The 23,662-nt window shown below is 43.3% G+C and overlaps 1 protein-coding gene across 2 annotated transcripts in view; it reads left to right on the forward strand.

The window, feature by feature from the left end:
• The window catches only part of CFH (complement factor H), an 83,650-nt gene extending 62,590 nt beyond the window's left edge, over positions 1-21,060 (forward strand). For both annotated transcript variants that reach the window (XM_037907812.2, XM_037907814.2), the window contains 4 exons: positions 12,136-12,312; positions 16,035-16,217; positions 17,986-18,186; positions 20,468-21,060. In XM_037907812.2, coding sequence (XP_037763740.1) covers positions 12,136-12,312; positions 16,035-16,217; positions 17,986-18,186; positions 20,468-20,481 — 575 coding nt within the window. In that variant the 3' untranslated portion in view covers positions 20,482-21,060. The remainder of the gene's footprint in view (positions 1-12,135; positions 12,313-16,034; positions 16,218-17,985; positions 18,187-20,467) is intronic.
• The last annotated feature ends 2,602 nt before the right edge of the window (positions 21,061-23,662 follow it).

The raw sequence follows: 23,662 nt of genomic DNA on the forward strand, positions 1-23,662 counted from the left end.
ACCCTCTCAGTTTCTCTTGCTACCCCTAGATGAACAGTGTGAGCTTCTCTCACACTTTCCCATTAGAAATCTTTTTAGCATTCTTTCATTGTAAATGGTTTAGTATAGCTGTAGTTTAGATAGTGGCACTCATTTTCAAATATTTTCTTGTTTTTCTTCAAGTTTTATTTTCAGTACCAGGGCATGTCTTAAACCTTGGGATTTAAGTGCTGTTGACTGTAGCAAATCTATGACAGACACTGATTCTCACGCCCACTGCTTGAAGTGGGAAGGATACATTAGGCATAAGTACCCTATTTGTAGGGGATTTAAAACCAGGTCAAAGAAGTTGAGGGCAGTTTTACTTTGAGATGTCCTGGTGGAAGCAGCATTGTGTCCCCATTTGGAACTCAGCCACTTGACCATAGAGGGATTCAGATTCGACTCTCTAAGCACACCGCCAGAATTGGTGGCCTCCGCATGTCAAAAAGAGCCAGGGAGAAGACATCATTCTCTATCGCCAGTACCATGCAAGCAGCAGAAGTCATCCAGCACCTCAGCCTCTTCATCCAGAAAAAGTCATCATCGTCTTCATTGTCGTCTTCTTCAAAAGACCACTAGTGAAGTTAGAGCTAAGCCAGCACCTGTGAGGCTCTTCCCAGTATTTCCACATTCGAGCAACGCAGAGTTGTCGACTCCAAAACCTCATGGCCAGTCAAGACATTCAACAGCATAGACTTCTTGGCCGAGATGTTCAACAGCATAGACTTCTGCTGCGATGCATGTTACTGTTTTGGTATCTACAACACCTGAGGTGTATGCATCAGCCAGTGATATTTTGTGCCTGTTGCTGCTGGATTACCATTCGTGCAGAACAATGTCCAGGCTCTGCCTATACCTCTAACCATGGTACTGGCATCCTCCTTGGCACTGACATATTCAGTGCCATTGGGAACTGAGCCTTTGTAAGTAGTGCCAGAGTCTTGAAGCTCTATTGTCCAGCAGGTCCCTTCATCAGGAAAGCCCCAGATGCTTCCTCTGGTACTCTCCATCTTATGTTGGTTTAGGTCCCACAACCCATCTGCTCCACACAGTACCTTGCCAGCTTGGCATTCCAATGCTGGATCTTCTTGAAACTAGAGGTGGGATCCTAAATATTGGAATCTCATTACAGAAGATCTTAAGCATCTCCTTATTCCTCATTGTGCAGGTCAAGACCCTGGCACCATGACTTTTACAGGAGCAGACTGAGGCATAGCTTCCTTTGGAGTTGGGCATAGTTCTGCATGAAGTACAGATGTGGACTTTCTGGAATCTGAGTGGTTTCTCCAGACTCCAGGTCATCTTCTGATAGTCAGCATTCTGCTGGGTCTCAATCAAAGTGCCATTCTCTACCTATTACCATTCTGCGTACCAGCACTGGTACCCAGCAGCTGAAAGAGATTATCCCTCCAGTTTCTGACCCTCCTGATGTTCAGCAGACAGTAGAGCAGATTGACACTAATCCTTTCACTCAGCACTTCCTCATTATTTACAAATGAGGCTCCTGTTTCAGAATCATCTTCCCCTGACCTTGATGATTATAAAATGTACCAGAAATTTATGAAAAGGGTAACCACCTCTCTAGGAATACAAACTTAGTTGGTTCAGGATAATCTATAAGGTGGATAGAAAGTTGGCTAGATTGTCGGGCTCAACGGGTAGTGATCAATGGCTCCAGGTCTAGCTGGCAGTCGGTATCAAGTGGAGTGCCCCAAGGGTCGGTCCTCGGGCCAGTTTTGTTCAATATCTTCATAAATGATCTGGAGGATGGTGTGGATTGCACCCTCAGTAAGTTTGCAGATGACACTAAACTGGGAGGAGAGGCAGATACACTGGAGGGTAGGGATAGGATACAGAGGGCCCTAGACATATTAGAAGATTGGGCCAAAAGAAATCTGATGAGGTTCAACAAGGACAAGTACAGAGTCCCGCACTTAGGACGGAAGAACCCCATGCACCGCTACAGACGAGGGACCGAATGGCTCGGCAGCAGTTTTGCAGGCAAGGACCTAAGGGTTACAGTGGACGAGAAGCTGGATATAAGTCAACAGCGTGCCCTTGTTGCCAAGAAGGCCAATGGCATTTTGGGATGTATATGTAGGGGCATTGCCAGCAGATCGAGGGACGTGATCGTTCCCCTCTATTCAACATTGGTGAGGCCTCATCTGGAGTACTGTGTCCAGTTTTGGGCCCCACACTACAAGAAGGATGTGGAAAAATTTGAAAACGTCCAGCGGAAGGCAACAAAAATGATTAGGGGACTGGAACACATGACTTATGAGGAGAGGCTGAGGGAACTGGGATTGTTTAGTCTGCGGAAGAGAAGAATGAGGGGGGATTTGATAGCTGCTTTCAACTACCTGAAAGGGGGTTCCAAAGAGGATGGATCTAGACTGTTCTCAGTGGTAGCTGGTAACAGAACAAGGAGTAATGGACTCAAGTTGCAGTGGGGGACGTTTAGGTTGGATATTAGGAAAAACTTTTTCACTAGGAGGGTGGTGAAACACTGGAATGTGTTACCTAGGAAGGTGGTGGAATCTCCTTCCTTAGAAGTTTTTAAGGTCAGGCTTGACAAAGCCCTGGCTGGGATGATTTAATTGGGGATCGGTCCTGCTTTGAGCAGGAGGTTGGACTAGATGACCTCCTGAGGTCCCTTCCACCCCTGATATTCTATGATTCTCTATAATCCACACAAACTGGTGCTGGTTCTTCAAATAGTGTCCCTATAGGTGCTCCACTGTAGGTGTAGCTGTGCTCCTAATAGGAGATTTTTGGTAGAAGTGTCTGTTGAGCCCACACATAGGCTCTTCCTCCCTCATGGTCTGCCTCAAGGCTATCTAGCACTGCAGGAGTGAAGCCCCCTCAGTTCCTTCTCAACTGCCTTTGTCCTCAAATGGAGAAAGCAGTTGTCCCTTCCTTATCTGCATCATAAGCATAAATAGTACTGTTTTTGTTTCTTTTCTTCTCCTTAATAGTTAGCATTTCCCTTTTACCCCATTGGGATTAAAAAAGAAAAAGAATTTGTTTACTGCCCTGTCTGGGGTGATTCTCCCCTCCCCCAGAGCATTTAGAAGACATTCTTTTTTAAAAAAATTTCACTTAAAAAAAAAAGAGAGAGAGAAGAAAAGAAGAAGAGGAAGAAAAGACAATTTCTTCGGCATCCCTCACTGCTAGAGGGTGATAGTCCCCCTGCAGGGGCATGCCTGGCTCTTCCAGCTTCAAGAGATGCCTCTCCTGCAAGGAATTGATTCCTTTAATAGCCAAACAGTCTCACTGTGTCTGGTTCCACGGAGAGTCCCATATCCCTCGGAAATGATCTCTCTGCCACCAGCTAAAGCTGCGGTATTGCAGGAACTGGAAACTGAAGTTAAAACTCCTCCTTATGGAGAAGACAATTCAGTCTCCAGGGGACTCCGGATCCAACTCTGGATCATCCCCGGAGCCTTTAACTTCACAGGGGATAGAGCTGTGAAAAAAACCAGCAGACTCCCCCTCAAAGGCTCATAAAAAGGGCTCCGAGTGGTTGGCCAGCCCGAGTTCCCCAGTGCAACCACCTTGATACCCACGGCACCAGCAGCGCTGAAGCACGGTACCCGAAAGGGGGCCTCCACTATGGTGCCAGGGGTTTAGGTTCTAAGTCAGCAATACCACCCCTCCCACCCCCATGGAGAAAGACAATTACCATACCATCTCTAAAACAGCGGCACTGAGAAAACCTTCGGTACCGGGTGCAACAAACTCTAGGGAGTGCTCTGCACCTTCTCAATCATTGGTACTAATAACATACCACTGACAATCCTCTGCGGTGTCAAGTGAGCCCATGATATTGCATGAGCTCCAGTACCCTGACAATTGAGGAAGAACAGCAATCCCCATTACTTGATGCTGGGGCTCCGATACCAAGCACATCCCAGTGCCCGGAATCGCTCTCGGCACCAGGCCATGTATCACCAATACCCCAGTCACCACTCTTATCCAGTGATGAATCTGACCGTGACAAGGAGGAGGTCATTTCCCTGGCCCCTCATCGTGGCCCACTGCCACAATACAAGGGGACTTCTCAACTCCATCGAGCTGACCCACAATTGTGGTATAGGCCCCTGGGGTAACCCCACTGCCCAGGCCCTTCCCCCATCTCCATGGCCATATTGGGATCTTTAGGTGACGTAGACATCACAGCTGTCCAGTGTCTCTCGGAGAGAGTCCACCAGACGTTCTCCTACAGCCCTGCTGTCCAGAGCTCCTGAGCCAGGGGAGGAGGAAGCTTTTGCAGAACAGGAGGAAGGGTTCAAAGGGGAAGCTACTCCTCCAGCAAACTTCTCCTCATCTCCACCAGATGAGGGTGTAATGACCCCTCCATCAATAGGTGATAATTTTAAAAACTTTCAGGATCATACCAAGAGGGTGGCTTATGAGATGCACATTCCCCTACAGGAGGTGGCAGATACACATCACAAGCTGGTGCATATTCTGTACTCCTTCTCTGCGTCCAGAATTGCCCTCCCAATTAATGAGCCTATTCTAGATCCTGCCAAAGTTGTCTGGCAGACACCAGCCACCATCGCAACAACCAGCGAGAGAGCTGACAAAAAATACTACATCCCTACCAAAAAGGCATACTCCCTGTTTCAAAATCCGCAACCCAATTCTATGTAATGGATGCAGTTAATGCATGAGGCAAGCAATATCATGCCAAGTCAACCCCATCTGATAGGGATTGGAAGGATTGCGTATTTGTTGGCAACATTACAGTTTAGAGTCACAAATTACCAAGCTGTCCTGGCCAAATATGATTTTATTAATTATGGGAAACTCAGTGCGTTTCTGGAAAGTTTACTGGAGATGCAAAAGGAGCAGTTTCAGGCCATTGTCAGAGAGGGTCAATTAATGGCCATAATGGTGCTACAAATGGCACTGCACGTAGCTGATATAGTGGCTCGTTTGGTCTCCATGACAGTGGTAATGAGGCAGGCTTCTTAGCTACAACTTTCTGGGTTGTCCAAAGAAGATCTCCAGTTTGAAGGGCCCAAGCTCTTCGTGGAGAAAACAGATTCTTCTCTCCACACCGGGAATCTACATTGCAGAACAGAAGAGAAGATAAAGCTCTCATCCACAGCACAGGTCACAACCTCCTCAAAACCCACCATCTCAGCATGGTTACGAGCCACAGCATAAGAGGACCAGAGCTCAAAAAGGGAATCAGTCAGCACCCCAATCCGCGCCCTCTCAGACCGCCTCTTCTAAGCACTTTTGATGGGTTAGTCAAGGTCCTGAACAATTACACCTTGCAACATCAGCAGCCATATACACATCTGTTACTCCCCTTCAGAAGTCACCTGGCCCTCTTTCACAGCCATTGGGAGAATATCACCTCTGACAGATGGGTCCTGAAGATTATTTCGAAGGGTTACGCCATTCAATTCACATCCCTCCCCCAACTTTCCTTCCCCATCCTCCTTCAGGCACCCTTTTCAACAGAACCTACTTCATCAGGAAATAGATAATTTGTTATGCCTAGGGGCCATAGAACCAGTCCTGGCACAACTCAGGAGCAAGCAGTTTTACTCCCATTATTTCCTGATCCCCAAGGCGAAGGGAGTTGGAGGCCCAATCTAGATCTAAGGGCATTAAACAAATATGGGAAGGCACAGAAGTTCAAGATGGTCATGTTAGCAGCCATTATTCCAGCTCTAGAGCAAAGAGATTGATTTCTGGCCCTTGAGCTACACAATGCGAGACTGTTCCACTCAGGGTATTCTCCAGCGTTCTCTCCATCATAGCAGCACACTAAACCCAGTACAGCGACTGGAGTTTATCAGCGCCAACCTCAATGCAGTACAAGTGAGAGCATTCCTCCCACTACACAGACTTACCACCCTTACAAGTCTCATAGAGACAGTCCAGACCAGCCCCAAACATCAGCTAGGAACTGCCTGCAGCTGCTAGGTCATATGACAGCACGCACCTTTGTCATTCCAAATGCCCAGATGTTCATGAAGTGTCTTTAGATGCAGCTCACATCTGTCTAGTCCCCTAACAGGGACAGACTAATCAAACTGTTATCACTGCCCTTCACAGTAAAGCACTCTCTGGATTGGTGGAAAGACCCATCCAATATCCAAGCAGCCATTCCATTCGTGCAACTGCCACTGACGCTGACTCTAACAATGGATGTCTCCCTAATAGGCTGGGGAGCTCACCTATACAACCACAAGGTTCAGTGCACAAGTGGCCTTTCACAGAAGTGATCCTCCATATCAATGTTTGGAGCTAAGAGCTGTCAGGAATGCCTGTGCACACTTTCTGCCTTCCATCAAGAACACCCACACTAAGGTCATGATGGACAATATGACCTGTATGTTTTACATAAATCACCAGGGGAGTGCCAGGTGTCCCTCCCTCTGCACTGAAGCACTCAAACTTTGGAATTGATGCATCCATCACAATGTGCTTATCTCAGCTGTCTATGTACCAGGGATACAGAACTTGACAGCTGACAGTCTCAGTTGGAATTTTTCTCACGACCACGAATGGCGACTGAACTCAGAGGTGCTTCAAAATATATTTGCCCTTTGGGGAACCCCGACTATGGATCTCTTCGCTACTTACCGAAACAAGAAATGTCCTTGTTATTGCTGCAGGGCCAGTCCGGAGAAACATTCACTGGGAGATGCCCTCTTCCTCCCATAGGATGGGAACCTCTTGTATGCCTTTCCCCGGTTTCCTCTTCTATCCAAGGTACTGTTGAAAATTCAATGAGACAAAGGGAGAGTTATCCTGATTGCCGCCTCCTGGCCAAGACAAGTCTGGTTCCCTTACCTGACAAAGATGGCAATATGTTCTCCAGTTCCTCTTTGACCCATTCCTTAGCTGCTTTCTCAAAACAATGGGCTGATCCTTCATCCCAACCTGCAGGTCATCTGTCTCCAGGCTTGGCTCCTTCTTGGATCCAAGGCTTAGAGGCAGAATGCTCTGACAAGGTGAAAGACGTGTTTCTACACAGCTGAAAGTTGACCACTCGATGTACGTACCTACAAAATGGAAATGATTCCAAATGTGTTGTCATTATAAGCACATAGACCGAACTTCATCTTCTCTCTCTCTTATTTTAGACGACATTTTAGACCTCAAGAGGTCAAAACTCTCACTCAGCTCCCTTAAGGTACATCTCACGTTGAAAATGGGTTTCCAACACCACGTAGATAGATACTCAGTGTTCGATCACCTGCTGATACATAGATTCCCTAAGTGCATTGGGAATCTCTTCCCACATGTGAGACCACCTACTCCAGCCTGGGATCTTAATCTAGTTCTCAGGGCTCTGATTAGACCTCCCTTTGAGCCCATGGCAACTTGCTCTCTCTTACACCTGTCCATGTAGGAGCGACAGGTTTGTATAATTTTTGATGGTGCCCAGAATGGGTTCAAGTCCCAACCCACCACACCTGCCTAAGGCTCTGGGAGGGAGTTTGGGTGCGGGAGGGGGTTTGGGGTGCAGGCTCTGTGAGAAAGTTTGGGTCCGGGAGGGGTGTGGGCTCTGGGACGGAGTTTGGGTGCTGGGTGCAGGCTCTGGGCTGGGACAGGGGGTTTGGGGTGCTGGGTGTGGGAGCAGGTTTGGGTGCTGGGTGCGGGCTCTGGGCTGGGACAGAGGGAGGCTGGTGCGGGGCATGGGGCTGGGGATGAGGAGTTTGTGGTGCAGCAAGCAGGCAGCCTCAGAGCTGGGGACCAGAGAGGACTCCCCCTAGCCCTCTCCCCACTGGCAGGCTGCTGCTTAGGAGGTCCAGCCAGGATAAGCCCCCTCCCCCCCCCGGAGTCGACTCGGAGTCGCCTGCTGGGGTGTGTGTGTGGAGGGGGGATGCCATGCACCTCCTCCCCTCCTCTGGCGCAGCAGCTGCCTCAGCCTGCCCCTGGTGCCGCTCCCTTGTAGCCGGCAGCAGCCAGTGAGGGAGCGCAGCGCAGAGCTCCAGGGGGCAGCCCCCTGCTCCCCAGGGCAGGCAGGGACACTCAGAGCAGCAGGCACGTGGGGGCAGCAGGCAGGGCTGGGGGAGAGACCTGGCCCCGATCACTGGAGGAGGCAGGCCTCCTGGGCCCTGAATTTGCTGGAGCGCGGGCACCACAGGCCCATACAACTCGCCACCCCTGTATGAAGACAGCATTTCTAATTGTATCACCTCAGCTAGGAACACAGGAGAAACAGCAGCCCTGATGGCACACTCACCATACATGGTCTTTTTTAAAGTCAAAGTAACTCTGAGGCCACATGCCAAATTTCTCCCTAAAGCTTCCTTTGCTTTCCATATATGAATATGAATCAACAGATCCATTTTCCTGTTTTTTTCCCAAAACTACATTGTGACAGCAGGGAGGCGATTCTGCATATGCTAGATGTTAGAAGAGCACTACCCCTCTACTGGGACAGAGCTGAGGACTTCAGGAAGTCCCCATAGCTCTTCCTTTCACTCACGGAAAGATCCAAACACTCAGCAATATCGGTTCAAAGACTATCCAAATGAGTCTCTGGTTTCATTAATCGCTGTTATCAAGGGCGCAACCTGCTGCCTCCGTCCGGAGTCCGTATGCACTCCATGAGGTCAATTTCTACCTCGGTCACAAATCTTGGAAATCTGCAGAGCAGCAACTTGGGCCTCTGCCAACACTTTCGCAGAACATAATGTGATCACTGGAAATGCAGTCTCTGATGCCATCTTTGGCTCCGCAGTACTCTTTGTAGTAATAGACTCCACTCCAAAGTCCCAACCTCCAGTCGTGGTGGGTACTGCTTGGGAGTCACCTACAGTGGAGCATCTATAGAGACACTACTCAAAGAAGAAGTTACTCATCTAGTGGAGTAATGATGGTTCTTCGAGATGTGTCCCCCAATGGGTGCTCCCTCCCCTCTACTTCAGAGTTCTCCACAAGGGGTCTGCAGTAGAGAAGGAACTGAGCGGGGTTCGCCTGTGCAGTGCTAGGTAGCCCAAGGCAGACCATGAGGGAGGGAGAAAACATGTGCTGGCTCACAGACCCATAGACTCATAGATATTAAGGTCAGAAGGGACCATTATGATCATCTTGGCTGACCTCCTGCACAATGCAGGCAACAGAATCTCACCCACCCACTCCTGCAATAAATCTCTCACCTATGTCTGAGCTATTGAAGTCCTCAAATCATGGTTTAAAGACTTCAAGGTGCAGAGAATCATCCAGCAAGAGACCCATGCCCCATGCTGCAGAGGAAGGCGAAAAACCCCCAGGGCCTCTTCCAATCTGCCCTGGAGGAAAATTCCTTCCCGACCCCAAATATGGCAATCAGCTGAACCCTGAGCATGTGGGCAAGATTCACCAGCCAGATATCCAGGAAAGAATTCTCTGTAGTAACTCAGATCCCACCCCATCTGGACACTCAATTTATGCCTAATGGACACTGCTACCAAAAATCTCTGAATAGAGGCGCAAGGGCGCAGATACACCTACAGTGGAGCACCCACAGGGACACACATCTTGAATTACCATTGTTACTGCACAAAGTGAGTAACTTCCTCCTATTTTGCATTCTGCAGGACCTGAGTGAATACTCATGAACTAATGCTACATATACTTAGTGAGGATATGTCTTGCAGTTCCTTATGCTGCACTGCCTGGAATCTTTGCACCGATTAAGTGGTCAGCCATAGTTCTTCATGCTGTCTCTTTCCTTCTGGGAGTGCTGGCCTCTCTGGAACTGAGGAACAGTTGAATACAAACAGTTGTTTGATATTTGGCTACCCAACCAAAGTAGATTTATCATATCCCTACTGTCCAACTTTATCTTACTAAGAAGCATTTGGTTTTGTCTGCCAACTTGTGGCCAGATCTGAGAGCAGACTTCACCAAATAGTGTAGACCCCATCTGGTGTCTGGACTCCCTGAGTATGCTTCTTGCACATTATCATTGCTGGAACTCATACCATAGTGTATTGCTAGTATGTTGGCAGCCATTTTACTAGCTGAACCAAACCATTAGTAGCTGTAGTGAGCTGATTCAGATAATGTTGCTCTTTGTATTTTACATTTTTATCCCCTTCTGGGAGTTTTATGCAGGAGTTAGTCCCACCCTTTCACTGGGGCTCAAGCTGGGGGTTGGGGAGTTGGTGGTACTCTCTTAATCTCTACTTTCTTGGTACACCAAGGCGAGATGTTACTCTCAGGAGATTCTGCAGATGCTCAAAACAGGATTGCCTCACAGTGTGGTTTTCATATACCTTTGGGCAGGGCTGGGTTAAGAACCTACTCTACAGGTTAAGAACCTACAGGGCTGGGTTAAGGAACCTACTCTCTGGCTCTCAGGGTCCTATGTTGACATCAGAATCTCAACCTTCATTAAAACATATTGGTTCTAGTCTGCATGGTTTTGAAAATATTCAGCTGAACATAACTGGTTTTGTGATGTCTGCATGAGTCTGCAGCAAGAGCCATTAGAGTCAGGAAAGAATCCTCCTGACCCCAGAATTAGAGCTTGGAAGTTGAGGGGGGAGAAAGTGGCGGCTATCTCCTAAATGCCATCCATTCTCTGTTGACTGTACAGTTCTGTGATACTCTTTCGGTTATTTTACCTGCTTTGATCACCAGTGAAATAGTTGGACATCTGAGCCAACCCCATTTAGATTCACAAGGTATTCACCCCACTTAGGAATATCTTTCCAAGCTAAGCACAGAACCAGGCAGGCATCTTGGCATCAGTTACACTCATTCAGTTATTTTTATGGTTTTCCTCATGATCTTTACTTTAGTTTTCCATGTGAAATCTCAGAGTGTGAAGCATATAAAATAACCCTTCCCTCCCCCCCAAAGAAGTGCTGACTGTGACACAACCCAATTTGAGCCCTGCTTCCCATCAATTGTTTTCTGCCAGCTGGCCAGGAGATACAGTGCATTTAACTAAATGGTAATATTTCCCCCATCCAGTTGCTGGAATTGCTGTCTGTACCTCCTTCCCATTATTGCAACCCAGATTGAAATAGGAACTAAACAGCTAAAGGCTGAAGCTCAAAAAGAAAGAGCTATGCACACCTATGCAAATACAGTTGTGCTGTACCCTTAGCTGCTTGTCCTTTCAGGGAAGGTGCAGCATATGCTTATACACCTCTCCACTAAGTCATATTGGCCCTGCTCTGCCCAAGTTGGACTGCCTAGCTTTTGGAGAGCTGCCAATTTTGTGAAGCCCTTGCATTCAGTGCAGCCACAGATCCAGGACCTTCACTGATTCCAGTGCCAATATCTCTTGGGAAAGGAGGTGGTCTGTCAAGCAGGTAGGTCATTTGCTGATCCTTAGGCTGTAAATATATATAAACAGTATCTCATTCTAGTAGCTAGCAGTGCTACTGACACAGAACAGTCAAAAGAGGATGATGATTTGATGCTCCAAGGGAGAAACTCAGCTCCACTCTGCTCTTTTTACAATGATTATTTAATCAGAGCTGACACTGGCAACTAACACTCTGCAAAGTCTCCTCATGGATTTGAGAATCATTAGCTGGACACATGTTGGAGCTGTGTTGTCAGGGGCCAGAATGAAAACTGGAAAGGCAAGTGGCTCCTGCAAAGACACTCCTTTCCTCTGGCTAGTCACCTGAGAGTCAAGGATTTGGAGTCCTGAAGGCCCTACCACGTTTGCATGGAAGGGGAACAGAAGAAGTTATTGAAGAAGCTTAAACGGCTTTGTCCTTGTTATTTCTGGGGGAGAACTTGGCAGAGTCTAGTTGGCATAGCCACTTCAACCACAGAGCATAAAGTCCGAGTGAGTTAGGGAGGAAGAGCACAATATGATATGTAGAGAGCTGGCCGGAAAGTTTCGAACAGAATAAAGATTGATTTGTCAAGCATTAAATGTTTTCCAGAAACTTGATAATTTTGTTTGACTTGCATCTTAACCCATCCATGAATCTTAACACAAAACAATTCACTATCGGATAGCCTTTTTGTCACCTCCCTGCAATTTAAAGTGTTCTGTTAAACAGGACTGGTTAATCACTAGAGGATTTGAATAGAATTTGCATACAACTAATGGAATACCGTAAGTGCTAATCTGATGTCCTTCATGGAATGTGTCAGTGATTGTGTTTTCATATGTCTTTTCAGATATGAGATGTGCACCTGCACCACAGATTTCTTCTGGTAGTATTCTAAATGCTAAGCAGCTAAGGTATTTCCCTGGCGAAAGGGTGCGTTATCGATGTAACCAAGGTCTGAGCCTTATTGGGTCTCCGATGGTAACATGTAAGCAAGGGAAGTGGTCCCAACCACCAGAATGCAGAGGTATTTTACTTTCCTATTTCTAAAATAGCCCACTAGTGATGATATTGTTAGAATCAAAAACTTCACTCTCATTCAGAAGAGTTTGCTTTCCTGTATCTCTTCTTTTAATGCACAACTTTATGCTCACTCGAAATCCAGAAAGCAAATCTATTTCTAGTCTGTGATGTTCTTGGCAGTGGTCATGTGGCGCGTTAATGATAAAATTCTCACATAGGCTCTGGCCCTCAGCTCCTTATTCAAGCAAATCCTCAGTGGATTTCAATGGGAGTTTGGCCTGAGTAACTTCTGAGTAAAGGTTGAGGGCCAAATTTTGCCACCCCTACTCATGTTGAGTAGTTAACATTGACTTCAGTGTACCTAGTGTAACCCACACACCTCCTGGGTGTGGTGCTCTTTCCCTCTCATGTCACAGGGACCACTTAGAGATTAATGAGTCTGCTACAGCCTTAGCTAAGGGCCATATGGTTTTTACCTCATGCCATAGAGGCTCGTGCATTTAGCTCCTGAGGTCCCAGGTTTGATCCTGCCAGCTGATGACCGGGGTCTGTCGGCATTTCACTAGTCTGATGTTAGGCCTTCAGGATTTGACCCACAACATAATGTGAATAAGGTTGCATGATGGTGCTCTTTTTTGTATTTTTTAGGACCACAGTTTCACTACCACTTCCAGATGAGCTAGACAGTACACAAGAGACAATTAGTGAAATGCCCACTCCATTGAAGTCAGTGGAAAAAACTTTGTTTGACTTCAGTAGGACCAGGATAACACCACATATCATTAAGCTTCCAGAAAAAAGTGATGTCACTCTACTGGTTCATTTTTTTTGACATACCAGGATTTCATTGGCTGTCTGGGTGAATATGAATATTAAAAAAAAAAAATCTGCTGAGTAACAGCACCTTTTTCTGAAAGCCAAAATTGTGATTCTAAAAACTAACTAGATACTAATCTGCAACAATTGTTTACATTGATTGGTACTATGACTAAGGCTAAGATTATGACATGGAGATCACAGAAGTCATGGAATCCGTGACTTTCAGAAACTTCTGTCACATTTTCTGCTTCAGCCTCAGGGCAATGTAATGTAGTAATGGCAGAAAAAATTGTGAAATACATATATGTTAACATGCTTTATTTCTAAGGCTGTCAAACAATGAAAAAATTAATCACGATTAATCATGAAACTAAAAACATCACAATTAATCCTAGTTTTAATAGCAGTCCTCTAGAATGGTGGTTGAAGCATAAAGGGGCATATGAAAGTTTAGCATTTCTGGCATGTAAATAACTTGCAATGCCGGCTACAACAGTGCCATGTGAATGCCTTTTCTCACTTTCAGGTGGCATTGTAAATAAGAAGCAGGTAGCATTATCTCCCGTAAATGTAAACAAACTGTTTGTCTTAGCGATTGGCTGAATAAGAAGTAGGACTGAGTGGACTTCTAGGTTCTAAAGTTTTACATTATTTTGTTTTTGAGTGCAGTTATGTAACAAAAAAATCTACATTTGTAAGTTGCACGTTCATGATAGAGATTGCATTACAGTACTTGTATGAGGTGAATTGAAAAATACCTATTTCTTTTGTTTATCTTTTTACAGTGCAAATATTTGTAATAAAAATATAAAGTGATCACCATACACTTTGTATTCTGTGTTGTAATTGAAATCAATATATTTGAAAATGTAGAAAAAAATCCAAAATATTTATAATACATTTAAATTGGTATTCTATTATTGCTTAACGGGGCAATTGAATCTGCGAATAATCACTATTAATTTTTTTAATTGAGTTAATCTGTTTTGAGTTGTTTGTGTGAGTTAAGTGATTGACAACCCTAATTTCATTTTAGCAAAAATATTTTTTATGCAGCTAGTACATTTCTAAATAAAGCCTTAAGGTCAGAGGAATAAGGGAGGAATGTTAATATACATAAAATCAGAGTTTTAGCTGAAAATATTCTTATGCATTTACTGTATTTTAAATAGTCATTAAATAATTATACAAAGTCTTAATGATAGAGGCATAAAGGAGAAGTGTTAATACATATATAGAATGCTGTACTTTTAGTAGAATATATTCTTTTTATGCAGTTAGTGCATTTCTAAATAGTCATTACATAATTTAATCATTCATCAATAATTCTTTGTGGAATTGTATAATCAACTTTATTTAGAATTGTACTAACTGCATAATTTTTTTTTGTAAAAATAATTCTTTATATATTCTTCTATAGAAATGTACTATTAAAAATATTTTCCTCTAAGAGTGGGGAATATTCATGTTCACCTGTGTCTTAACACTTCTTTATTCGGCCATTACTAAGATTTCTGTAAACTATTAATGTACTAACTGTCATTTTTCTCTCGAGATGCATGTTAGCCTCTCTATTTTTCTGTTAAAACGTTGCATACTTTTTTACTAGACTTTATTTAGAATTGCACTAAATATATAAAATGTTTTCTTGCCAAAATGAGGAAAGGGCAAGAAACATATTTCTTTAATTCTAATGCATCTAATAAGAATAAATTAAATAGAAAGGCAAAACATTTTTTTCAAAATGGCCACCAGTGCCAGAAATGCACAATTCTAAAAATGAGATCTAGGGATGAGACATAAGGCAAAAGAAGCGGGTCATAAAGCAAAAAAGGGCTCAGGAAAACCTGTCAAATTATATGATCAGTACAAGTAAAGCTTTTTTACTACCCATGTTAATTTGTAGCCTTAGCATTTTCAAAATTTTACCTTGTTTATCCTAATCCCTTTCTATGAGAAGAGAAGCAGAGAGAGGAAATGGCAGCTGGCATTTGAAAGTACATTTCAAATTATGAGTTTGGCTTCTCTATTAACTACTTTTAAAATCCACCTTACTGAGGGACCTTTCCAAAAGACAAAGCTTAGCTACATTTATGAGTTCATCAATTACAGGGACATCAATAGGCTTTCCTGTCCTCAGGTTCTTTCTTTCCTTTCTCCCCTCATTTTTTGTACTATTCACACCCATTTATCTCTCTAGTGTTATTCTGTGTTTCATATTCCACTCCTTTTGGTGTGTATTATCCCAACTTCTATTTAGCGTGCATCCTCTTATCATTATTTTATCCTCAGTCTCGCTCTTCTATCAATATTTAGACACTATTGTAATGTCATAATTCACAATAGTCTGAGACAAGTGCTGGGTGCATCCAACACTCTACATGGTAATATGGTCATGGAGAGAGTAGGTACTGTACATGGATGCACTCCTCAGTGATAAAAAGCAGGTTGATTGGTCCACATGAGCCTGAGGAGGAGAGGAGTTGGGCCAAAGCCTCTCACTTTCCATTTCCCTGCTAGTCAGTGTTTAAGGCAGAATGGTGGGATTAGTAGGGCAGAGATGATTGACCCAAAAGATCTCAAACTAACCTACATTCTCTGCTTGAAAAGCAACCTGGAATCGGGTCTTCACAAAGCTGGAGTAGCTAGTTACCTATTTTGTCATCAGTTCCATAGTGTTAGTTGTTAATAAACAAATATCATGCTGCTTCAACTATAAAGATAAAACTTTCAGTCTTTTGTGTTCAGTTCCAATATCAGGCTCACTCTTTTTCACATTTCCCTTGGGATTTTTCCTTCTCTGTCAGAGTATATTGATAGCAGTGTTGTGTAATATTTGTGATCTTACAGTATTTACTGTAAATAATCGCTGATGCAAATATCCTCTATTTCTATATTTACTTTTAGAGGCTGCTGGAAAGTGTGGGCCCCCACCCGTTATTGATAATGGAGACACCATTGCCTTTACACAGCCAGTATATGAATCAGGTTCAACCGTAGAATATAGATGCAAAAGTTTACACATAATGGAGGGATTTCAAATTGTTCGCTGCGAGTTTGGCCAATGGACAGAGCCACCAGTTTGCTTAGGTAGGTACAAAAATCTAATATATGAAAAAGAACTGTGATGAGTATATATTTTTCATATTATGAGCCCAATTCTGATGGCACGTGTACTGGCGTAACACCACATTAATTCCATCAGTCTGAATGGAGTTACTCCTGGTTTAGACAGGAATATGTTAGGGGAGGACTCTCCTTCTTTTTAGGGATATCACTGCAGATTTTTTTTTAAAAGATCTGGAAATGGCAAACAGCCATGCCATTATAAGTATTTAGAATGTACCCCCCAAATAATATCTCAGTTAAAACCTGTAAAAACCCACTACAATAAACCAATGTTTACTGTAAATGAAAAGATGTATTCAAATATATTTTTAGTTGTAAAGCTTTCAATTAGAGTAGATGCTATGAACTGCAATTCAGTAGTTTACGGAATGGCATGAGGAATATTGGTCATTGCTTTTTAGTGCCAGGAGTAGACATGATGATGGCATGAGCAGCAGCAGATTCCGCTTTTGCCTAGGGGGTGCTCTAATAGCATAAAACTAATGTAGTCTGCTCTACACCAGTGTCTTTCTAACCTCCATATGCTCAGAGTGAGCCTGGTCTACACTATGACGGTAAATCGATCTAACTCTACACAACTTCAGTTACATGAATAACGTAACTAAAATTGATGTAGTTAGATCCACTTACAGTGGTGGCTACGCTGCGTTGTGTTGACGGGAGAGTATCTCCCGTCGACTTCCCTTATGCTTCTCAGGGTGGAGTACTCAGGTGGAGTACACAAAATGATGGGAGTGCGCTCTCCCATCGATTTAGCTTGTCTTCATCAGACCCACTAAATCAACACTCGTTGCATTGATTGCAGCAGTGTCGATCTACTGATAAGTGTAGACATGCCCTCATGAGGGAATGGCTGGAGTATATTGTGGTGCAGTGTTCCAAAGCTGTGCAGCTACTTCTGTAAAAAGAAAAGGAGTACTTGTGGCACCTTAGAGACTAACCAATTTTTTTGAGCATAAGCTTTTGTGAGCTATAGCTCACTTCATCGGATGCATACTGTGGAAAATACAGAAGATGTTTGTTTTTATACACACAAATCATGAAAAAATGGGTGTTTATCACTACAAAAGGTTTTCTTTCCCCCCACCCCACTCTCCTGCTGGTAAAAGCTTATGTAAAGTGATCACTCTCCTTACAATGTGTATGATAATCAAGGTGGGCCATTCCTAAATTATGGTGAACTTATCTTGTGGGCTGGTTTGTCCTGGACCTGACTTCACATATAGGGAATAACCTGACATGTCCCCTTTCTCTCCTGCCATGTCACCTATACAAAAGGGATGGGGGATGACAATGGGGAGCCCGATTTGCTAGCTTTATGCCAGCAAAGAGCATCCTTCCTCATGAAGAGTATTCTGTTTGCCAGGTATGGTTAGGTTGTGGCCCATTTGCATTAGCTGAGTGGCACAAAGGGGCCACATTGTAAAAAGGAGTCAAATCTTGTCTCTCTCTCTTTCTCTCTCTGTTCATCTAGCCCCTGTCTCCTCTCTGTCCCTTCCCACAATATCACACTGTTTGGTGTGAAAGCCTCCTTCTCTAGAGTTCCTTTGTGTTCTCTCAGCCGTACCATCTCTCCTTTACTTTTCAAATCTTGTCTGCAAATATTTCCCTGTTTTATTTAACTATGTAAAGCTTTTGGGGACAGGGTCAGTGTCAATACAGTTAGTGAATCAAATTTCCAATAATAGATCCACATGTACATAATGACATTACATTTTTATTTTTCCAGAGCCATGTACAGTATCCCCAGAAGAGATGGAGAAAAACAATCTTGAGCTGAAATGGAGGGATACCACTAAATTGTATTCAGAAAGTGGAGATTTTATTGAATTTGACTGTAAACATGGATATGTGAGGGATCCAACATCTTCTGCATTTAGAGTACAGTGTATGGAGGGGAAAGTAGCATATCCTAAATGTAAGAAAAGAGGTAAGTAATCTCCAATTAAACTACAGTACTGGTGAATCATCTGACTAAAAGATTTCTTAATTTTTACTGAGGAATTCTAGGGTTTAAAAATACAAAAATGCATGGCAGAGTGGCGCTATTGTGATGGTACCATATAAACTCATGGGAAAGCATGGATCCTGACCCAGACCTCTTGCAATCTAAATAGACATGACAAATGGAGGTAAAGAGATGCAGCTTGCAAGCAAAGTGACCACACTACTACTTGAGTTGGGACAATCACCCTCTGCCATCTGGGCTTCTGTGGGTTACAGACAAGACAGAAAAACTTTGCAAATGTCTAGTCTTACCCAACTTCTCTGGCTGGCTCAGTTCCTCACCCAGGCAGCTGACTTCAATTGTGGTCTGCCCTCCTTTGATATCCCTCTGAAGCTGATTTTTAGCTCCTAAATCCTTGCTTCAGCAAGCACTGTGAACAGGTTACATGTTAGGCAAAGCTCCCCTAATCTCCTCTAGTTCCTAGGAAACTTTCTGATCCATGGGAGTCAGTTTGCTTGTCACCTCATTTATCTGCCTTGCCAGTCCAGAGTGGGAGTGTTGCAGCTGGCCTTCTCAGTCTGCCCAGATACTTTGTAGCTGTTGCCTGAAGAAAGATGTAGGCCATGTCTATACTTACAAGCTAACAGTGGCACAGTTGTACCAACACAGCTGTGCCGGTGTCAGAGGGCTCGCATAGCCTTGTTATGCCGATGGAAGAGAGCTCTCCTGACAACATAATAAAACTAGCTCAATGAGATCTCTCATTGGCATCGCGCTGTGCATGTGTGCGCTTATGACAGAAAAAGTTATGTTGCTTAGCGGGTATTTTTTCACACCCCTGAGTGACAAAATTTTACCAACATAGCTACTAGTGTAGACATAGCCTTAGACTGCATGTCATCTCTCAGTCCTTTCTGATAAACCTCCCACTGTTGCTTCAATATCTTTTGCAAAGTCTCCCGCTCCTGTTTGTGCTCTTTTAATTCCTTTTGGCCATCTTTGACTTTGCGCTTTTTAGCCTAAGCCTTTCGCCAATATTCAGGATCTTCCACCTTTTTTTATGTTGGGAGGAAAAAAATCGGTGTAGTGTCAAGTATTTCCATGACACAGCTGTTGTTATTTACAAAGAATGGACACAAAGTCCTGTTTCTCTGAACAGTTGGATCAGACAACAGGAGGCAGTTTCCTTGCTCACAATTCCAAGCCTACCTTTACATTCACCAATCTGACCAAAAAGATCTTTTCTGTCAGGGCCATGCTATCAGAACTTGTATTGCTGTCTCTCCATAGCTTTCTGGCAAGCTCACACATACACACGTGCAAGCGCACACTCCCTTTCTCCATCCCTCATTTAATCCCCAGCCCTCCTATTGTCAATCCCTAGAGAAACCACTCAACCAGAATTGCTCTAGCTTTTTCCCAGGCCGTGCATATGGTCTAGTCCATGGGCAGTAGTTTCCATTGTGTCAGCTATCACTAGACAAAGGGGCATGTAACTGCTTCCTCATTTAGCCTGAATGAAAGATGAGTATCATGCCCATCAGTTTCACTGAGGTCTGTGACTCCCCATCAATCAGACCTGCTTACTGCAAGCTACTCTATCTCCAGTACAACAATACTATCAGTACTATTGATGGAAAGATCTATTTTGTCTTACATCATTCTAGTTCTCCTGTCTTCTGATAAAAAAGAATCATAATTGCTGATCTTCTTCCCATATTAGGATAACTATATCATTGTAGCAATTCCCACATCACCTTTTGTAAACTGGTGTGAGAAATGACACCTCCTTTATAAGCATTATGGGAACAGAAGCAAATAATTCCTGCATACGTATGAAGAAGGCTGGCTGGAAGCAGCTGATAAGTCATGGAATTAAACAGGTTCAAGATCCCTGTTCCAAAAATTCCATCATTTGCTAATAACTATACCATGGATACTGATAAACTACAGTAATATGTATTAAATCAATGTATGGTTTTCTGTGCTACTTTTAAGTTTCAATTCAAAGTAAGTAATTGTTTTTAATATGAAAAGTAGTTGAACCACTGCAGTTCAGGGATAACTGCAATAATATTTGATGGAGTTTGTTCCCATTTACTTTCCAAAAAAGGTTAAAACCATCCAGTATGAGTTTTATGCCATTCTGTTGAAATCAATATTCTGTTCCTGTGCAATCCATAGGGGATTTGTATGTAATATTTGTTTAAAAAAATTGATGTGTACTAAACTGATTTTCTAGTGTTTGTTCTTTCTTTGATAGGTACTTCAGGATGAATAAAAAGAAGCATCAAGCAGATAATTTTAACTCAGATCTGAGGATCAAAATCCATTGACCAGTTATTTGTAATGTTCACACATTATGTCCTTTGTCAGTATTTTAGCTTAAATTGATTACATGTATCAGTTCAGTCACTCTTTTTTATCGTTGGTCACAATTGTTTAAAATTAAACCATTAAAATTAAACCATTGTTAGCTGTTGGTGATCATTCTTCCAGATGTTTTAGTCCATGCAACCAAAAAATGATCCTCTCATCTAGCATAGAAAACATTGATTTCTCTGGTTAAAGTTTAAACTCATAGTCTTAATTATTTTTCCTTTTTAAAATAAAGATTTGTATGTTTCATTTACCACTCTTCTTAAAAAGTCTGTTATTTGGACTTGTTTGGGTTTTTTATTAACATCATCATCTGAAGTAAAGCAGGAAGGAATCTTAGGATTTGTAGAAAAATGGAGAAAAAGATGAAAGCCTGCAGCTAATTTGAAAAGCAACATGATACATGCATTTGGCAGTATGTGAATAAATTCTCTATTCCTATTTTCCACTGTATGCAATAAACTGGAAATTAGACTAGTGCTGTGACAGAGATGAATCATTATCAGAATCCACACAGACAAATAAATGAAGATAAAGTGAATATTGAGGGGATGCTATATGTAGGTACTGGATCAAATTCTGGACCTGTGGCATACACAAATAAGCACACGTACACTATAAAAGCTGAAAAAACTGTGCATGTATTTTCCCCAAAATTATGTGAACATTTTTCACATTATTGCAAGATTGCCTGTAGCACTTATGTTACTGATTCTCCTAGTGGAATCCACAATCCAAATTTAGTCACTCAGGCTCCCTATTCAATGCACGGGAAGAGTCAGTCACCCTAGGGTGCATCTATATTTGAACTCAGATGTGTGATTCCCTGCTTGCATAGACATACCTGCCCTAGCTGTGCTCAAGCTAGCACCGCACAGGCACCAGCTCAGCCTAGCTTCCGTGAGTACAACCCCACCAGACCCTCAGCTACCTACCTGGGTGGCGAGCCCAAGCTATTGCCGGTGCTGCAGCACCACTGGCTACCCTAGGTGCTAGATTGGGCTGAGTTAGTGTGGGTACATACATGGGATCTGGGCACCACACCTCACAGCTCAAATGTATATGTACCCTTAGACTGGGATTCACAAAAGTCAGTAGGTTGAGCAAGAAGGCACCTAAGTCAGATAGTAGGGAATGCCAAGGACAAGGCTGTCATCTAAGCCTCAGTGGTAGTTGAGCACTTTTCTCCACTCAGGATACACAATTGTGAACTCTTTCCTGGAGTTAAGCACCCAAGTCAGGTCAGCTCTTTCTCATAAAATACACACCACTAGGTGATGGTGCCATTATACCCTACAGCGCGCGCGCGCGCACACACACACGTAGGTAAAGACCTAAGCCCATATCCTGATGCTGAGCAGGGACTTGAATTCAGATCACGCAGGTGATTCACTAATTACTAGGCAATCGCTTATTCTGGCATATGTCTTTCTCAAGTCTCCAATTGTAGCTGTTCTACTTTGTCTGCATAACTAATTAAAAAATTCATTAGAACGGGGACTTGAACTTGGGACTCCTACATATGAAAGAGTCTCCAAAAACTGGGTGATTGGGCAACAAGATGTCAGATGGAATTGAACGTTGATAAATGCAAAGTAATGCACATTGGAAAACATAATCCCACTTACACATAAAATGATGGGGTCTAAATTAGCTGTTACCACTCAGGAAAGATCTTGGAGTCATTGTGGATAGTTTTCAACATCCACTCAATGTGCAGCGGCAGTCAATAAATCTAATGGAGTGTGGGGAATCATTAGGAAAGAGGTAGATAAGATAGAAAATATCATATTGGTTCTATATAAATCTATGGTATACCCACATCTTGAATACTGATGAAGATCTGGTTACCCCATCTCAAAAAAAAATTGGAATTGGAAGAGGTACAGAAAGGGGAAATAAAAAAGACTAGGGAAATGGAATAGATTCCATATGAGGAGAGATTAGTAAAACTGGGACTTTTCAGCTTGGAAAAGAAATGACTAAGGGGGGATATGATAGAGGTCTACACAATCATGACTGATGTGTAGTAAGTAAATAATGAAGTGTTCTTTACTGCTCCTCATAACACAAGAACTAGGGATCATCAAATGAAATTAATAGGCAGCAGGTTTAAAAAGAAACAAACAGGAAGTATTTCTTCACACAATGCACAGTCAGCCTGTGGGACTCTTTGCCAGAAGATGTTGTGAAGAATAAGATTATAACAGGGTTCAAAAAGGAACTAGATAAACTCATGGAGGATAGGGCCATCAATGGCTATTAGCCAGGATGGGCACAGATGCAATACCATGCTCTGAAGTGTCCCTAGTCTCGGTTTGCCAGAAGCTGGGAACAGGCTACAAGGGATGGGTTACTAGATGATTACCTGTTCTGTTCATTCCCTCTGTAGAACCTGGTCTTGGCCAGTGTTGGAAGACAAGATCCTGGACTAGATGGACCATTGGTCTGACCCAGTATGGCTGTTCTTATGTTCCCCTAACCAGTGGGCCATAGAGTCATTTTCAATGTCTCAGTGCAATGACTGTTTAATTATTTAATATAAAAGTGGAATGGGATCAACAGGCAAGGTTGAGAGAGAGAAAAAAAACTATCTTAGGGGTTAGGGGCATGCTTATGAAAGGTAAAAGATTTGGGTTCAGCTCCCTGTGCCATATCAGATGGGGGTATATGTGAAAACTGAACCCAAGTCTTCTACATCAGGGGTGAGTACTCGGCCAACAGGGCAAAAAGTTACAAGGTAGGGCAGCAGCATCTTCTCCTCTGTTTTGTGTGAGAAACAGTTTTAGCACCTAATTCCAGGAAAAGATTCACAGCTGTGAATTCACAAGTGGCGAGAGATGCCTAATTGCCTTTGAGGGGTGGGCTTAGGCCACACCCCACTCCTTGGCATTTCCTATTGGTTAGCATCAGTGGCTCCTTGTTCATCATGCTGCTTTTGCAAAGCCTATTCTTAGCACCTGATTCTCCCCATGCATTGTATAGGAAGCCTGGATGCCAAGTGCAGGCCTGTGGATTGTGCTTGGTGTTGAAATGTTAAATCACAATTATGGCTCTAAATCTGAAGTGCTGCAGTCAG

This window comes from Chelonia mydas, chromosome 8 (genome assembly GCF_015237465.2).
Source record: "Chelonia mydas isolate rCheMyd1 chromosome 8, rCheMyd1.pri.v2, whole genome shotgun sequence".
Classification (NCBI taxonomy): domain Eukaryota; kingdom Metazoa; phylum Chordata; order Testudines; family Cheloniidae; genus Chelonia; species Chelonia mydas.